We start from the raw sequence: 16134 nt of genomic DNA, 5'->3' as shown, positions 1-16134 counted from the left end.
ATGTTTTCCAGCAAACTGGTAATATCATATCCAACAAGAGTCCTGCTATTACCATTGTTATCTAGAAGACCCTTTGTATCAGCCTCTTTGATTCAGGTTTCACTTTAATTTTCATAACTACACATTTTATCCCCACCACTCTGAGAATTGCTAACAGACGTTCCATCATTGGCACACCTCCCTACTTCCTGAGATGAAAGGGAAGGACACATAGCACAAAGTATGTAGGCATAGAACACACCTAATGCTAGTCTTGCAATACTTTAGAGGTTGGATGAAAGGTTTAGAGTGTAACAACATTATTGGGAGTTAAATAGTAAATTTTAATAGTAGTGTGACATGACCATAAAACATTGAATAGGGAATTGAGAAAGCCACATACCTGAGAAAGTTGGTCATATGTGATGTTTTTTCTGATGCACCATCACTCATGAATTAGTGTTCATTCAATGTCTACCTCTGCACCAACGTGTAACGAAAATTTATCATCAAATATGATAAGTGCCTCTTCCATGGTATCCTTCTGTGGCTCAGCAGTCATCTCAGACTGAGATCCAGAAGAGTCTGTGGTCAAAGGGTAAGACAAGGATGTGATGGAAACACTACCCTGTGAGGTGTTCAGGTCGGAAGTCATGGATTCCTCAGATTGTACAGAACTGCTTTTCATGGAATCCTCATCTTCTTGTCCTGTGGCTGCATCTGGAGAATCTTCCTTCCAGCTTTCACTCACATATTTCAGAATTTCTGTAGCTTTACTTCTTTTCATATAGTCAATGGCCAAAAGATTGATAAACATCCTTCGTATCCCAGTGGGAATCTTTCTCCATGCTTCAGGAGGATTGTCCATATGAAAATTGTTCTGCCAGTCAACAAAACATTTATATCCTTCATCTTCAAGGGTGGCCACCTGCCATGGAAACTCCCCTGTGAGTAGGCAGTAGATGTTGAGACCAAACGACCACACATCCAAGCTGCCATCTACAACCAGTCCATCTGAGACAGTTATGTCACCCAATTCTGGGGCCATGTAAGATTTGCTGCCACACCCGGAGGTTATCACTGTCCCTCTGACTTTAGCAAGGCCAAAGTCTGTGATCTTGATGATTTGGCAGTCCTTGTCAAACACTAAAATGTTTTCTGGCTTCAAATCCATATGAACAAGTCCTTTCTCAGACATGAATTCAAGAGCATTGGAGATCTGTACAGAACACCTCTTGACTGCATCTTCTGGAATTCCCACCTAGGAAAAAAATATCAAAATACAAAAGAGATGTTAAAATACAGTTTGGTGGAGTTTAAAGAGAAATTCAGAATCAGTTAAATTATATGTATGGTCATAACTTTTCACCATCATTAGGAAAAAGTGATGGGAAATTCAAAATATTAGTTGCAACACTTCTTTACCAAAATCCCCCCAAAAAATGGGCATACTGAAACCTTAATGTACTTACGTGTGGTAAAATTATGGAGGATAGATCACCAACAGGGGCCAGTTCTTGGGCAAAGGCAAAGTAGTTGATGGTGGTGAAGGCGATGCCATTACATCCGATGATATTGGGATGAGAAGAAAGTAAGTATGAAATGCTAAACTCCTGGAGAAAAGACTGCTGTCTGGTTCTCTTTTTATCCATAATCTTCAATGCCATGGTTTGACCTGTAAAAAAAAATAAAAAAAATAATTAATAATTTTACTTGGATTAAGAATTGGGAATTTTTTAGCTGGATATTTTTTAAGCCCACTTGAAAATCTCAATCTTGGAGCAACAGATCTTATTAAATTATTTGAGAATGTATTATGCTAAGTATTAAGTATTAATATTAAGTATTAAAGCTAAATGCCATCCTTACCAGCAGTCAGCTGTACAGGAACCTCTCCCGTACTAAAGAAACTCTCCTGGATTCAAATTTCCTACTCTCATTTTTTTCCAAAGTGCATTAGAAGCTCCAACAAGCCAGACAGACCCCATCTTGTCTCCTGGACGGAGAACGTCCGTCATTATTAGTATCATATCCTCCCCAGCCTGACTGTTCCTGGCCCACCCCTTTCATTCATTGGATTTCTGTTATTTTAATCATGGAGGATCAGCATCACATGTGACCATTATCTAGGGCAGTCTGCATGCAAATACAGTCTACTCCTCCAGACAGATATGTACCCATCATAGAATTTTGATATTTGTATAACTCTTCCCAAAACCCAGCCAATTGCTTAGTTACCTAAATAATTCTACCAACATAAATTCATACTTTACACAGTTTATACTTAAAGAGATGTAATAAATATAAAGTCTATAGATTACAGATCAAATTTACATACATATACATAAATGATCATAGACGATATTGAAATGTTGGTTAGAATAATTTACTGACCTGTTATCTTTTCGTTTGCCGATAATACTCTTCCATAGCCTCCTTCTCCAAGTTCCTTCACATTGAAGAAGTGCTCCTCTAAGTCTACATTCTGCAGCCCTTGGGAAAAGAAGGCGGCCATTCTATCCAGAAGTCCTTCCACATCATCAACAACGGAGGCCATAGTGTCCTGGAGAGCAAAAACAGAAAACTTGTTACATTAAGAAAAAAAAAATCTTTATATTAGTGGCTCTTCCCTAAAACATTCTCCCCAAGACTATGAAGTCTCAGAATGACCCACAATAATCATGAGTGATGTCACAACATCTGAGCACTCAATAGATTAGTTAGATGAATGTGACCTTACCTTAATGTGGAGAGGATTCAGCGGTGATGAAGTCGGCTTCGTTCCTCAAAGTATTAAGTTCCACTGCAGATCAACACCAGACAACGTTACCAAATCTCCAGCTAGGCTGTAATAGATGCGTGTACTGGGATCTCTGACAGTAGTGTCACTGATCAGAGGAGGTTGAGGTCCTCTTTATAAAGGGGAGATGGGAGGGGAAAGCAGAGAATGAAGGCTTTCCATTGGCTGACTTCTCATGTAAATGATGTGTAAATAACCTGCATTGTTCTTGCCGATTTGCATATAAACAGGTTTTCTAGAGAATAGGTGATTGGGTTTCAGCACATTTAATCCTAATACTTTAAAAACTTTACTGAGTTTTAAAATTAAACTTTCCACCATATTAACTATGAAATGGAAAATGTTTGTTGTTTTCTAATATTTATAATTTACCGGTTTGTAGACTGAATAACTAATACAAGAGGGAGAACTAAGATTAAAAAAAACAACAGCGCCACAAAAAAAGAGACAAAAATACCAAAAATAAAACAGACCACTGCCATTCTAGCTTTGATAGAACATTAAATAAAATACTGTTATGAGAAGCACTGGTCTGTTTTTCTGGTGTCCCATCTCCACCTCCTTCATATTCTCCTCTCCTTAATATATAATTCCAGAATATTCACCTCCCACCAAATCTTAATTTGTTTTTCCATTAGATGTTTCAACTGTTTAAAATAGTTTTCTAAGTCTATCCCAGGTGTTCCTTGGTGGAAACTGGAAACTTCCTCTAAATCTACCACCCTTTTCTTCATATTCCCAAATACTTCCATGGCAGCTAGTTATCATAACCCAAAAGGGATATCAAAATGTTAAGATTAATAAAAAAAACAGCGCCACAGAAAAATGTGTTTAGGGACTGAAATACAAAAAACAGACCACTGCCACCCTAGCTTTGATAGAACATCAAATAAAAAACACTGTTTAAAAAATAAGCAGCGCTGCTCATTTTTTAAACAAAAGGGAAAAATAACCAGATAATTTATTGAGAAAAAACAAAAAAATATAACATTGGCTGTAGGTTCTTGTGGGTTTTTGCCTTTTGCCTATGTTTTATGCTTTCTAGTAACATTGTTCACAATGGCTTTAGATTAATAAGGACTTATTGAAGATAAAAAAATGGAGTATAAAAATATCATCAGCATTAAAATAGTTTGAAGGAGGATTTAAATGACCTGTCAGGATAGGAATATTGGAAGGATGAGGTAAGTTAAAGACGACTGCACTAAGGTAAAGGAAGCTTTTTAGGAAAAAAAGTGTACCTTTACAACCCCTTTAACTGCTGAACGCTTAGTTCCAATAAAAAAAATTAACTAGATGAAGGTGAGCTTATTTCAACCAGGGTTCCATTATTGCTAAGGGTTGCTTGACCAAGAAGCAAATTCATTGATAAGTTGCAACTGACACCGATAATCTTTTTGGATTTTTTTAAGTTTGAGAAAGGGGTGTTTTAGGCAGTCCTCCAGGATATATATATATATATATATATATATATATATATATATATATATATATATATATATAATAAGTTTCTGTTGAAATTAAACATAAGTGCAAGTACACACCTAATGTTTGCACATTATGGCATACTTACCTCACATGATGTCTTTGTTTCCTCTAGTTGCCCCATTGCTACCTTCTCCCGGTCTTCTGGGTTCAGAGTCCTCAGCTTTATTTATTGGCCGACCAGGTTTTACAGTATATAAATTTGATTAGTTATGCTTTAAGTAAAAAAAAAATGCTTATGTGTAAAAGAAGGGAGTCACAATTTCTCATACTAGATTGAGAATTTTCTTCCATCTTTTTTGATTTTTGTTTTTCTTCACCTCATCTCATTATAGTTCCACCAGTCTGAACAGACTGTATAAAATCAATACACTTTCTATGTTACTTCCCTTTATGTCACCTGTTGTTCATCAGGGATGCCTACTGCATGGGGTTGACCTTTTGAAAAGAAGCACCTGAATATCTGAAATGTGGTGAAAAATATCAAATAGCAACTATTTAACAATTTAGGTCAATTTAATAATACGACTGAGATTGTGTTTTTTATTAAAAGTACACTTTGGTTTTCATGGACAATGTCTCTCTGTAGAATATAAAGAGAATGTTCACTCCCAGGACATAACTTATCATCTCATTGATATTGAATTGATATGCTAAAGAGGAGGTAGAATGTCTGTCTGAGGTGTGACTGCTGATACTGTTTCCATCACAATGACCATGTTTATGGAAACCAACCTCCATTGTTGGGAAGAGTGGTGTCCTATTGTGGCTCTCAGGGAATACCAAATTTGCATCATTGTCTCAGTATTGAAACACGCATAGGTGGGAACATTAGTAACCTGTACAAGAGTTGCCATAATTAAAAAAATAAAAAACAATAACACAACACTAGATTTTGTCATGGTATAAAGAAAGCCTTAACCTTGGTATTATAGGAAATCTCCCCAGGCACCTACTTTAGATTATTGGAAGTCTATTGTTAACAAAATGGTCCAATTGTATACATTTACTTACAAATCTAGGGGTTGCCCACACAAGTTCTCCAAGGTGTGGGATATTTGGAACTCGGCATGCAATCTCTGTATAATATGAGTAAGTGCTGGAACGTACTTACATCATACATGGCAAGCCGATAGAGAATACTAAAGACTCTGGGGATCCTGTTGGGTCAACAGCAACGCCTCCATAATACGCACTATTTCACTTCTGAATATCTCTCTTCCGACTTCTTTGTAATGAGGAAAGTCCTCAGATGTCTATTTCGAACTCTCCAGCTACCAAAAAAGAAGTCATCTTAAGCCTTGGTTACCAATACCATGTTTATCAGGATATAACTAAGATTTTTATTTATTTATTTATTAATTGTTTTAGTGTCTTTTACCTTGTTTACAATTCCAAGCTTGGGCATGCCCAATAGGCTTTGTTGATGTAATGTTTAGCTTTACAGCTTAATGATAAATAAATAAAAAAAAAAGCATAGTATTATAAATGGTGTGGTGGAGATTTTGAAATTCATATTTATATCATGGAGCTTCAAGGGAACCATTGCAAGGACTCTAATTAAATTACCATGCCCCATTGGACACGTGTATGTATGTATATGTTTTTACAAGACTTTATATATTTTGTGATATGATGAAATAGGGGCCCAGCTTATATTTTAAAAGGACTTTTGTTTTTACTCGTGGGAACTATTGAATATCTCCAGGTGATAATTAAATTATCCTTTTGTTTGGTAAAGCACCTTAACCTCCCTAGCGGTATGATTATTTCAGATTTTAAGTGCTGAAAGCGGTACCATTATGTGCAAGGAAATTTGGCGTTTTAAACTGTAGGCCTGTAATTTTTAGAAATAACTCACTTAATTCTGACCAAACAAGAGTCTAGTAGGCATCCCGGGTATGATTTTTTTTTAAAACAAAATTATAAATTATAATATAATAAATAATTATAAATAATTCTAACAAATAATAATATAATTATAATAAAAATTATTCAATAATTTAATCAACTCAAAATCACTAAAATTTGCTCAGTTGCAGAATTGTCGCTGTCATTTCTTTTATTTTTTTTTATGATGAATTTCCCCACAAATTGCTATCGCACAATTCTGCAAGTGATTATAATTTATTATCGCTGTTTTCTAGCTGCTCTAAAACCATTTTTGACATAAAGGGACACTTTTGGTTTCTATGGACAATCTACAGTTTGCAGGCAGAAAGAACAGTTTTTATTATATAAAAAAAACATGTAGGGCACTGGGCAGACCACTAGGGACAAGGGGGGTGTGTAGTTTTTTACATACAGTACTGTAATCTATAATATTACAGTATACTGTATGTAAGGTGTTTGTTTACTTTTTTAAATTTGGCGCCGTTCTCTGTTCCCGTGTGTTGTAACGTCGCAGGGAACGGAGATCGACAGCACCCAGAGGCACTGTGTGAATCGCTCACACAGCGAGGTGGCATAGCTGGATCCAGGGACAAGGTAAGTAAACCCTGCCTATGGATGCTGCGAGGCTAACCCGAGTCTGACTCGGGGTTACCGATCGCAGAAAAGAAATGTAACCCCGAGTCAGACTCGGGAATACCGCCAGGGGGGTTAAGAGACGTAGAGGCTTCATCTCACCAGGGGGCCGTTAACATGCTAATGTGGAAACTGGTTGGGCTGGAGATCAAAGGGGTTGTTTATTACATCATAGACATGTAGTAGACCGAGAGGCACCGGAAGTTTAGGACCTGATCATGAACATTTAGGAGGCTTCAGGGGCAACCAATCAGAATTTGAACAGTGCTGGACCAATGACAAGGTCCCAGGGGGGTTTGGAACCTGGATGGGGGGGACGTAGGGGCATGGGGGGTATAAAGTAGTACAGCAAGCCACCCCCGCTCTCTCTAAGCCTGATGATTTGATCTAAGGAGCATGATGATGTAAGGTTTCTCTCTGTAAATGTATCTCCTTCATTGTCTTCATCTTTTCTGTAACTCTTCCTTTCCTACAACTTGTCCTGATATACTGATGTGTCCATTATAGAAATATTCCTATTTGTCTTATTTTGTATCATTGGTAACATCTTTGTTTTAAGGTTGTATCATTTATGTTATAGTTGCTAATATCGGATTAATACAAGTTTATTTTCTGTATAAATAAATGTAATTGTTTTCTCTTTTTGCATCGTTGTCATTTGTTTTTAATTCTTATTTAGACGGAAGGTTTTAATCACTTATTGTATGTATCATTAAGCATGTAAGTGAGGTAGGTATAAAGATCTTCTCCACGTCAATGGCAAGGTTCCTTGATAAAAGGAGCAATGTCTGCCTCATTAATATATTGCCACTGACGCCAATGATCTTTCTAGCTTTCTGTAAGTGGGGTTCCCACTGACCTCAAATGTAAGGAACCTTCTTCCTACTGACCATCACACACAGAGCTGTAGATATAGCAATCATTTGCTGGGGGTTCTCTGAGACTTGAATGTTATTTCACGACTTTCTCTATGTGGAAAAGGTTGAGAAGGAATGGATCTTATTAAACCATTTTATATATGAAACTTCTCTGCTTAAAGGAGAACTAAACATAAGAGTCCCCAGGTCTCGTGCCATAATGTGTAAGTATGCACACATCATATTTACAAAATATGGCAGATGCCATCTTCTCCCGGTCTTCTGTGTCTGTAGTCTTTAGTATTCTCTATCAGCTTGCCATGTATGATGTAAGTAAGTTTCACCACTTACTCATATTATACAGAGATTGCATGCCGAGTTGCTCTGTATGGCAGTCAGTCTACAATTAGGAAACAATCTCACAGGCAAGAAAGAAGCTTCCATGGAGAAAAAAACATTGTGGGTCTGATTTCCCATAAAAAATATCTGCTAGCAATTTTTAATAGTTTAGTTAAGGTTTAAGTAAAAAAATGTTTATGCACATATAATGGTAGCCATATTTTCTCATTACATATGGAGAATCTGATTCCATCCTATTAATTTTGCTTTACTTCCCCTCATCTCAATATAGTTCTTCTAGTCCGAAAAGACAACATAAAAACAATATCTTTGTTATGGAGTTTCCTTTTATGTCACCTGTTGTTCATCAGGGATGCCTACTGCATGGTAACTGCCACTAAAATAAGCACCTGAAAATCTAAAATGTAGTGAAAAATATAAAATATAAAATAGCAACTATTTAAATATTTAGGTAAATGTATTAATACAATGGAATTTGTGTTATTCACTAAATACACTTTGGTTTTACTTCAAACTTTGACATTGACTATCCAGCTGCAGAATATATAGAGAAGGTTAACACCTGGGAAATCTCAATGCTGATGGGATTGTGAATTGATATGTTAAAGAGGATGGAGAATACCTGACTCAGGTGTGACTGCCGATACGGTTTCCATCACAATGACCATGTTTATGGAAGCCAAACTCCATTGTTGTGACTAGTGGTGTCCAACTGTGGCCATCAGGGAATGTCAGATTTGAATGATTGCCCCAGTATTGGGAGAGACACAACTGATTAAATTAGTAATCTGTGCAAGAGTTAACATAAATAAAAACACTATTAACATCTTCCCGCCGAGTATATGCATATATGTGTCCTCGGCTTTAGGGGGAATCTGACATTCCCCGATGGCCACAGTTAGACACCACCATCCCTGTACCGTTTTTAAAAACAAGCGATCAGCTTTCAAAGGATAACAATGATGCAGTAAAAAGCCTCTTTGTTGTTATCCCAGAGGAATGGGAGGGGACATCCCCCCTCCCGCCGCCTCCCGCTGCTCTTACCGTACCTCCCGATGCGCCACTTCTGGTGCCTAGAGACACACTCTCAAAAAGCCATAAACAGCTTGCTTCCAGTCTTCTCTCTGTAAACACAGAAGCGACGTCACATCGTTACTTCCGGTTTACTTGGCCACCAATGGAGCCGGATTAAAAAAAAATACAGTATTCAGAGTTTTTTATTTAAAACAAAAATACAATGTAAAAATACAAAAATAAATAAGAAAACATTTTTTTTTAAAAGCGCCCCTGTCCCTGCGAACTCGTGCAGGAAAGAAAGCGCATATGGAAGTCGCGCCCGCATATGTAAACGGTGCTCAAATCACACATGTGAGGTATCGTCGCAATAGTCTTAGGACTCCCAGCCAATTGAGTGTCTGGACCCACTTCCTGTTCAGCCAGGAGAAGAAGCAACATCTGTTAGGCCAGGAGGAGAAGCCCCAGCTCATCCCTCGGCTGGAACGAGAAGCAGCAGTCCTACCGCTCATCCTCCATCCTCGTCATCTCCTAAGGTAAAGCCTCCTTCCCATCTGTCAGGGGGTTGTGGTGGCTGTGTGAGTGAGCGGGGGGAGGTTTGTTTGCTGCCTCCCAAAATATTGAGCACCAATTACCACTGGCTCCTGTGTGAGGGATTCTCCATCAACACTAACTTTTCAAGAAATTTTCTTTCCTTCCACCCATGATGATGGGTGAAAGTAGAAAAAAAAGAAACACAAAATGTAAACAACCACAACTTTTTTTTATTTTTTACTCTACTCTGGGGAGGTGATCAGGATCCCTGGTTCTGCACATCCACGGTGTCCTGTGATGGTTATGAGAGAGACAACCCAAGCCTGAGCTCCCACCAGGCCACAGACTCAATGCATTTCACTCTGCCCCTCAGAACTTAGTCATGGCAACTAGAGTCACATAGACACCAGATAAGCAGGTAACAACAATTTTCATTCTTTGAAACTCGGGGTGATCTGGAGGGGGAGCTCCTTCTAATGCAAAAAGAATAGAGAAAAGACACAGTACAAGACCTTTGTAATGTAAAACGTCAAATCCAGAAAATGCAGTAAGCTCTGAGATGACTCCGTATTACTAGGAGCGCACACAGTGAGTAAGGAAAGTGAGACTTCCAACCCGTTCGAGATCTCACCACACAGCAGAAGAAAATTTATGTTAAATCACTTTCACTTTCGATACAAAATATTTAATCACTTTTACACCTGCAAATCATGTGGTGTTTCTTTATTTTTGTCCAACCCCTGTATGTCCACCATAATGGAATCTTCATAAACTTTGTCCAGATGCTGATAAAGACCTGAACAATGGTCAGTACTTTTATCATCCAACACACAGGAATGCAGTGAAAGAACCTGTATCCATAGAACATCTCCACTCTTCTTCTGTGCCCTTCCTTTCTTTCTGACCAAAATCCTTGTGACTAAGTAGTAATAAGATATCTACATAATCACTCCACCACATTTACTCGTTATGCTGCGTACAGACGATCGGAAACTCCGACGACAAAACCGTGGATTTTTTTCAGACGGATGTTGGCTCAAACTTGTCTTGCATACACACAGTCGCACAAATGTTGTCGGAAATTCCAAACGCCAAGAACGCGATCACATACAACATGTACGATGGCACTAGAAAAGGGAAGTTCAATACCAGTCGTGTTAGTAGAAATTTGGTGAGAGACGATTCGCACTTTGCAGTCTCGTGCTTTTCAGTCCGTAACAGCGTGAGGAATGTGCTATCTCCATTATGAATTTTGTGCAACGGAATTGTCCACACATGATCGGAATTTACAAGAACGGATTTGGTTGTCGGAAAATTTGAGAACAAGCTCTCAAATTTTTGTTGTCAGAAATTCTGACAGCAAATGTCCGATGGAACCTACACACGGTCGGATTTTTTGACAAAAAGCTCCCATCGAAAATTTGTTGTCGTAAATTCCGAGCGTATGTACGCGGCATTAGATGAAAACCCAATAGAGAAATGGCACCATTTAATGCTTATCTGTAACTACTTTCTCCCAGCCCTGTGAAAAGTAAAAAAAAAATATATTTACCAAACGTTTTCAGGTCCTAATCCCCACTGACCACGCTCTTGTTTTTGCAAATGAGTCACTGGGTACATTTTTTAACAAAAAGGGATTGGGGGGGACAAAAAAAATACAATCTATGGGGGGGGGCCTGTAAGGAGGGTTCGATTTGGTGGGCCAAGGTTAGAGGAAGTTAAGAAGGAAGAAGAGGATGAAGCAATGTTGAATGTGCTAAGGAAGATCATGGGCAATAGAAGGAGTAGGGAGTGAGGAAGTAGCAGAGCTGAGTTTGGTTTGGAAGGATAGGAGTGTGAGTGAGTAAGTGAGTGAGTGAGTGAAAAATGTATATAGCGCAACACATGAGAAATGAATCGCCTCGGGGTGCTTGATATCCATTTCCTCCTACACATTGCCTTCAGAATAGGTGGGTTTTGAGTTTTCTTCTGAAGGCCTCGTGATTCACTTCCGCTCGGATGCTGGTTGGTAAAGCGTTCCACAGTCTAGGTCCTTGGACTGCAAATCTTCGTACTCCTTTGGACTTGTATCTGGCCTCGGGTATCTGGAGTAGATTTTAGTTGGTAGAACGGAGGACGCGATTGAGGTTGTGACCTTTTAATTTGTCATGTAAATATTGGGGCGCACTTTGAACACACTTATGCGTCAGACAAAGTGCCTTAAATGTTATTCTGTCTTTTACTGGCAGTCAATGAGATCTAAGGGAGGGGAGAATGATTCCCAGGGTTTTTTTCCTGTTACAAGTCGTGCCGCCGTATTCTGGACGACTTGTAGACGATCAATTTGGTACTTTGGGAGTCCAAGCTAAAGGGCGTTTGCATAGTCGAGTCTGGAGTTGATTATCGTTCCAACCGCGACTGCTATGTCTTCTTTTGGGATTAAAGGAATGCGTCTACGTCGCAGGCGCAGCAAATGGTGAGATCCGCTGACTACTGAGCTTATTTGTACATCCATTGTCATTTCGGAGTCAAAAGTGACTCTGAGACTTTTGACTTTGGTGCTGGGGGTGATGGTTTGTCTGTTTTTGAGCCATTGAGTTTAAGGTAACTCTCTGTCATCCAATTTTCTATCAGAGCAAGGCATTTCTCTAGTCCGAGATAATGATCCTTTTTGTTGCTGATGCGAAAGTAGAGTTGGGTGTCATCCACGTAGGAATGGTAGAGTAAGTTCTGGTTGATTTGCTGATGATTTCCAGGAGAGGGCGGAGATAGATATTGAATAGTACGGGCGACAAAGTAGACCCTTGAGGGACTCCGCATGACTGAACAAGACCACTGGCACATATTGTGGAGCAAAAACAAATGACTTAAGCCCGGATTCGCGTAGAATGGCGTATCTTTGTGCGGGCGTAACGTATTCTATTTACGTTACGCCTCCACAACTTTTACAGGCAAGTGCCGTATTCTCAAAAGAAAATTGCGGCGGCGTAGCGTAAATAGGCCGGCGTAAGACCGCCTAATTCAAATTGTGAAGAGGTGGGCGTGTGTTATTTAAATTAACCATGACCCGACGTGATTGACGTTTTTCACAAACGGCGCATGCGCCGTCCATGGAATATCCCAGTGTGCATTGCTCCAAAGTACGCTGCAAGGACGTATTGGTTTCGACGTGAACGTAAATTACGTCCAGCCCCATTCACGGACGACTTACGCAAACGACGTAAATTTTTTTAAATTCGACGTGGGAACGACTTCCATACTTAACATTGGTACGCCGCATGTATGCCACCATATAGCAGGGGTAACTTTATGCCGGGAAAAGCCTAACGTAAACGGCGTATCTGTACTGCGTCGGCCGGGCTTACCTTTGTGAATTCGCATATCTAGCTGATTTACATATTTCTAGGCGTAAATCAGCGTACACGCCCACAGCGGCCAGCGTAAATATGCAGTTAAGATCCGATGGCGTAAGAGACTTAAGCCGGTCCGATCTAATAGAAATCTATGCGTAACTGATTCTATGAATCAAGCGCATAGATACGACGGCTCAGACTCAGGCCCCGTACACACGACCAGTTTCCTCGGCAGAATTCAGCTTCCGACCGAGTTTCTGGCTGAATTCTGCCGAGAAACCGGGCCGTGTGTACACTTTCGGCCGAGGAAGCCGACGAGGACCTCGGCGAGGAAATAGAGAACATGTTCTCTATTTCCTCATTGTTCTATGGGAGCTCTCGGCCCGCCAAGCTCCTCGGCGGCTTCAGGGCTGAACTGGCCGAGGAACTCGATGTGTTTGGCACGTCGAGTTTCTCGGCCGTGTGTACGGGGCCTCAGAGATACGATGGCGTATCTGGAGATACGCCTTCGTATCTCCTTTGTGAATCTGGGCCTTAGTGAAGAGTTGCTAGTGTGACATGATGCTAAAACATTAAATAGTGAATTGAGGAAGCCACGTACCTCAGAAAGTTGGATGTATGTGATGTTCCTTTAGATGCTCCATCACTCACCAATTCATGTTCCTTCAATGTCTACCTCTGCACCAACATGTAAGGAAAATTCCTCATCAAATATGATTACTGCCTCTTCCATGTTGTCCTTCTTTGGCTCTGGAGTCATCTCAGACTGAGATACACAAGAGTCTGTGGTCAAAAAGTAAGACAAGGATGTGATGGAAACACTACCCTGTGAGGTGTTCAAGCGGGAAGCCATGGATTCCTCAGATTGTACAGAACTGCTTTCCATTGGATCCTCATCTTCTTGTCCTGTGGATTCATCTGGGGTGTCTTCCTTCCAAATTTCACTCATATATTTCAGGATTTCTGTAGCTTTACTTCTCTTCATATAGTCAATGGCCAAAAGATTGATAAACATCCTTCGTATTCCAGTGGGAATCTTTCTCCATGCTTCAGGAGGATTGTATACATGAAAATTGTTTTGCCAGTCAACAAAACGTTTAAATGCTTCATCATCAAGGGTGGCCACCTGCCATGGAAACTCCCCTGTGAGTAGGCAGTAGATGATGAAACCAAACGACCACACATCCAGGCTGCCATCTACAACCAGTCCATCTGAGATGGTTATGTCACGCAATTCTGGGGCCATGTACAATTTGCTGCCAGACCTGGAGGTTATCACTGTTCCTTTGACCTTAGCCAGGCCAAAGTCTGTGATCTTGATGGAATGGCAGTCCTTGTCGAACACCAAAATGTTTTCTGGCTTCAAATCCATATGAACAAGTCCTTTTTCTGACATGAATTCGAGAGCATTGGAGATCTGTACAGCACACCTTTTAACAGCATCTTCTGGAATTCCCACCTAGGAAAAACAAGAAATCAAAATACAAAATAGATGTTAAATACTGTAGGGTAGAAAAGAAATTCACAATCAGTTAAAGTATATGTATGGCCGTATTTATTTTTTATTTTTTTAGTTTTAGACTATGGTTGCATTCTATTTCTGTATGTGTTCCCCCAAAAGAGATTCTCTTTCGCTAAATTTCCCGGCGATGGTAAAGTGATGGGAAATTCAAACTATTTGTTATAACATTTCTTTATCAAAACTTAAAAATATGGGTATACTGAAAACTTAATGTACTTACATGTGGTAAAATCATGGAGCACAGATCACCAACAGGGGCCAGTTCTTGGACGAAGACGAAGTAATCGATGGTGGTGAAGGCAATGCCATAACATCCGATGATGTTGGGATGAGAAGAAAGTAAGTATGAAACACTGAACTCCTCAAGGAAAGACCGCTGGCTGATTCTGTTTTTATCCATGATCTTCAATGCCATTTTTTGACCTGAAAAATAAATAAAAAAAAACTTAGATTACAAAATTAGAAATTTATAGCTGGTAATTTTTTATGAAAAATCTCAATCTTGGAGCAACCGATCTTAATAAAATATTTGAGAATGTATTATGCTTCATTTAAAGCTATATTTCAGCCTTACAAGCCGTACTGAAATCTCTAATGCCTGCTCGGTAGCTTTTTTCCCCCTACACATGGCTGGGTTTCCCAACAGGAAAACTGCCATGAGAGCTTTGGTCGGGAAACCCGACCGTGTGTATGCTCCACCGCAGGTTTTCCCCATAGGGAAACTGCAGGCTTAAAAACCGTTTTCCTGTTGGGAAATCTGCGATGGAGCATACATATGGCCGGGATTCCCAGCCAAAAGCTCTCATGGCAGTTTTCCTGCCAGGAAAACCGGTCGTGTGTACGGGGCATCACTCTGATTTCACCGCACACTGCAAGTTTTTCTCAATGTGCAGTAGAAGCAACAAGTCAAACAGACCCCATCTTGTTTCCTGACTGAGTGATGCCCACCTCTATTAGCATCATATCCTCCCCAGCCTGACTGTTCCTAGCCCACCCCTTTCATTCATTGGATGCCTTTTCTTTTGATCATGGAGCATCAGCATCACACGTGACCATTATCTAGGGCAGTCTGCATGCAAATACAGTCTACTCCTCCAGACAGATATGTACCCATCAAAGTATTTTAATGTTTACATTAAGACCCAGCCTATTGCTTAGTTACCTAAATAATTCTACCAACATTAAATAATGTTTTAAACGTTTTATATATATAAATAATTGTAGATGATATTGAATTGTTAGTTATATTAATTCAATGACCTGTTATCCTGTGGTTTGCTGATAATACTCTTCCATAGCCTCCTTCTCCAAGTTCCTTCACCTTGAGGAAGTACTCCTGTAAGTCTACCTCCTGTAGACCTTTTGAATAGGAGGAGACCATTCTGTCCAGAACACCTTCCAAATTATGAACAACAGAGGCCATAGTGTCCTGGAGAGGAAAAAAATTAAAATTTCTTACAAAAAGAAAACAAATCTTTTAAGAGAAACTTTAGAAATGTGTAAAATATGAACACTACAGGGTATTACTAGCATTTATATACCTATAAATATGAAATGCTCAATAAAGCTCCACATATTAATGAATTTGACTCAGGAATAAGTTAAGTGAGAGTTTGAACAGAACAACAGAAATGTATGATGTACAGTTAAAAGTACCTGAATATAGAAATACGGCGATTCATATACAAGACAATTATCAAGCAAATTTATAACTTTATCAATTAC

General features: G+C 39.4%; 2 protein-coding genes across 2 annotated transcripts; both read right to left on the bottom strand.

Moving 5' to 3' along the window:
* Nucleotides 1–442: 442 nt before the first annotated feature.
* On the bottom strand, nt 443–1759 carry LOC120945555 (serine/threonine-protein kinase SBK1-like). The gene is made up of 2 exons (XM_040359813.1): nt 1452–1759; nt 443–1240 (listed from the first exon to the last, which is right to left on the bottom strand). The coding sequence occupies exons 1-2, from the start codon at nt 1644–1646 to the stop codon at nt 443–445; spliced, it is 993 nt and encodes a 330-aa protein (XP_040215747.1). The 5' UTR covers nt 1647–1759.
* Nucleotides 1760–13542: 11783 nt separating this feature from the next.
* Nucleotides 13543–15833, bottom strand: LOC120945547 (serine/threonine-protein kinase SBK1-like). Its single transcript, XM_040359800.1, has 3 exons — nt 15670–15833; nt 14630–14832; nt 13543–14346 (listed from the first exon to the last, which is right to left on the bottom strand). Exons 1-3 carry the CDS (start codon nt 15830–15832, stop codon nt 13543–13545), a joined length of 1170 nt encoding a protein of 389 aa, XP_040215734.1. The 5' UTR covers nt 15833.
* Between the last annotated feature and the right edge of the window lie 301 nt (nt 15834–16134).

The sequence above is a fragment of the Rana temporaria genome, chromosome 1 (genome assembly GCF_905171775.1).
Source record: "Rana temporaria chromosome 1, aRanTem1.1, whole genome shotgun sequence".
NCBI lineage: Eukaryota > Metazoa > Chordata > Amphibia > Anura > Ranidae > Rana > Rana temporaria.
Note: the sequence above shows the minus strand (reverse complement) of the source record. Positions and strands in the feature narration are given on the sequence as shown.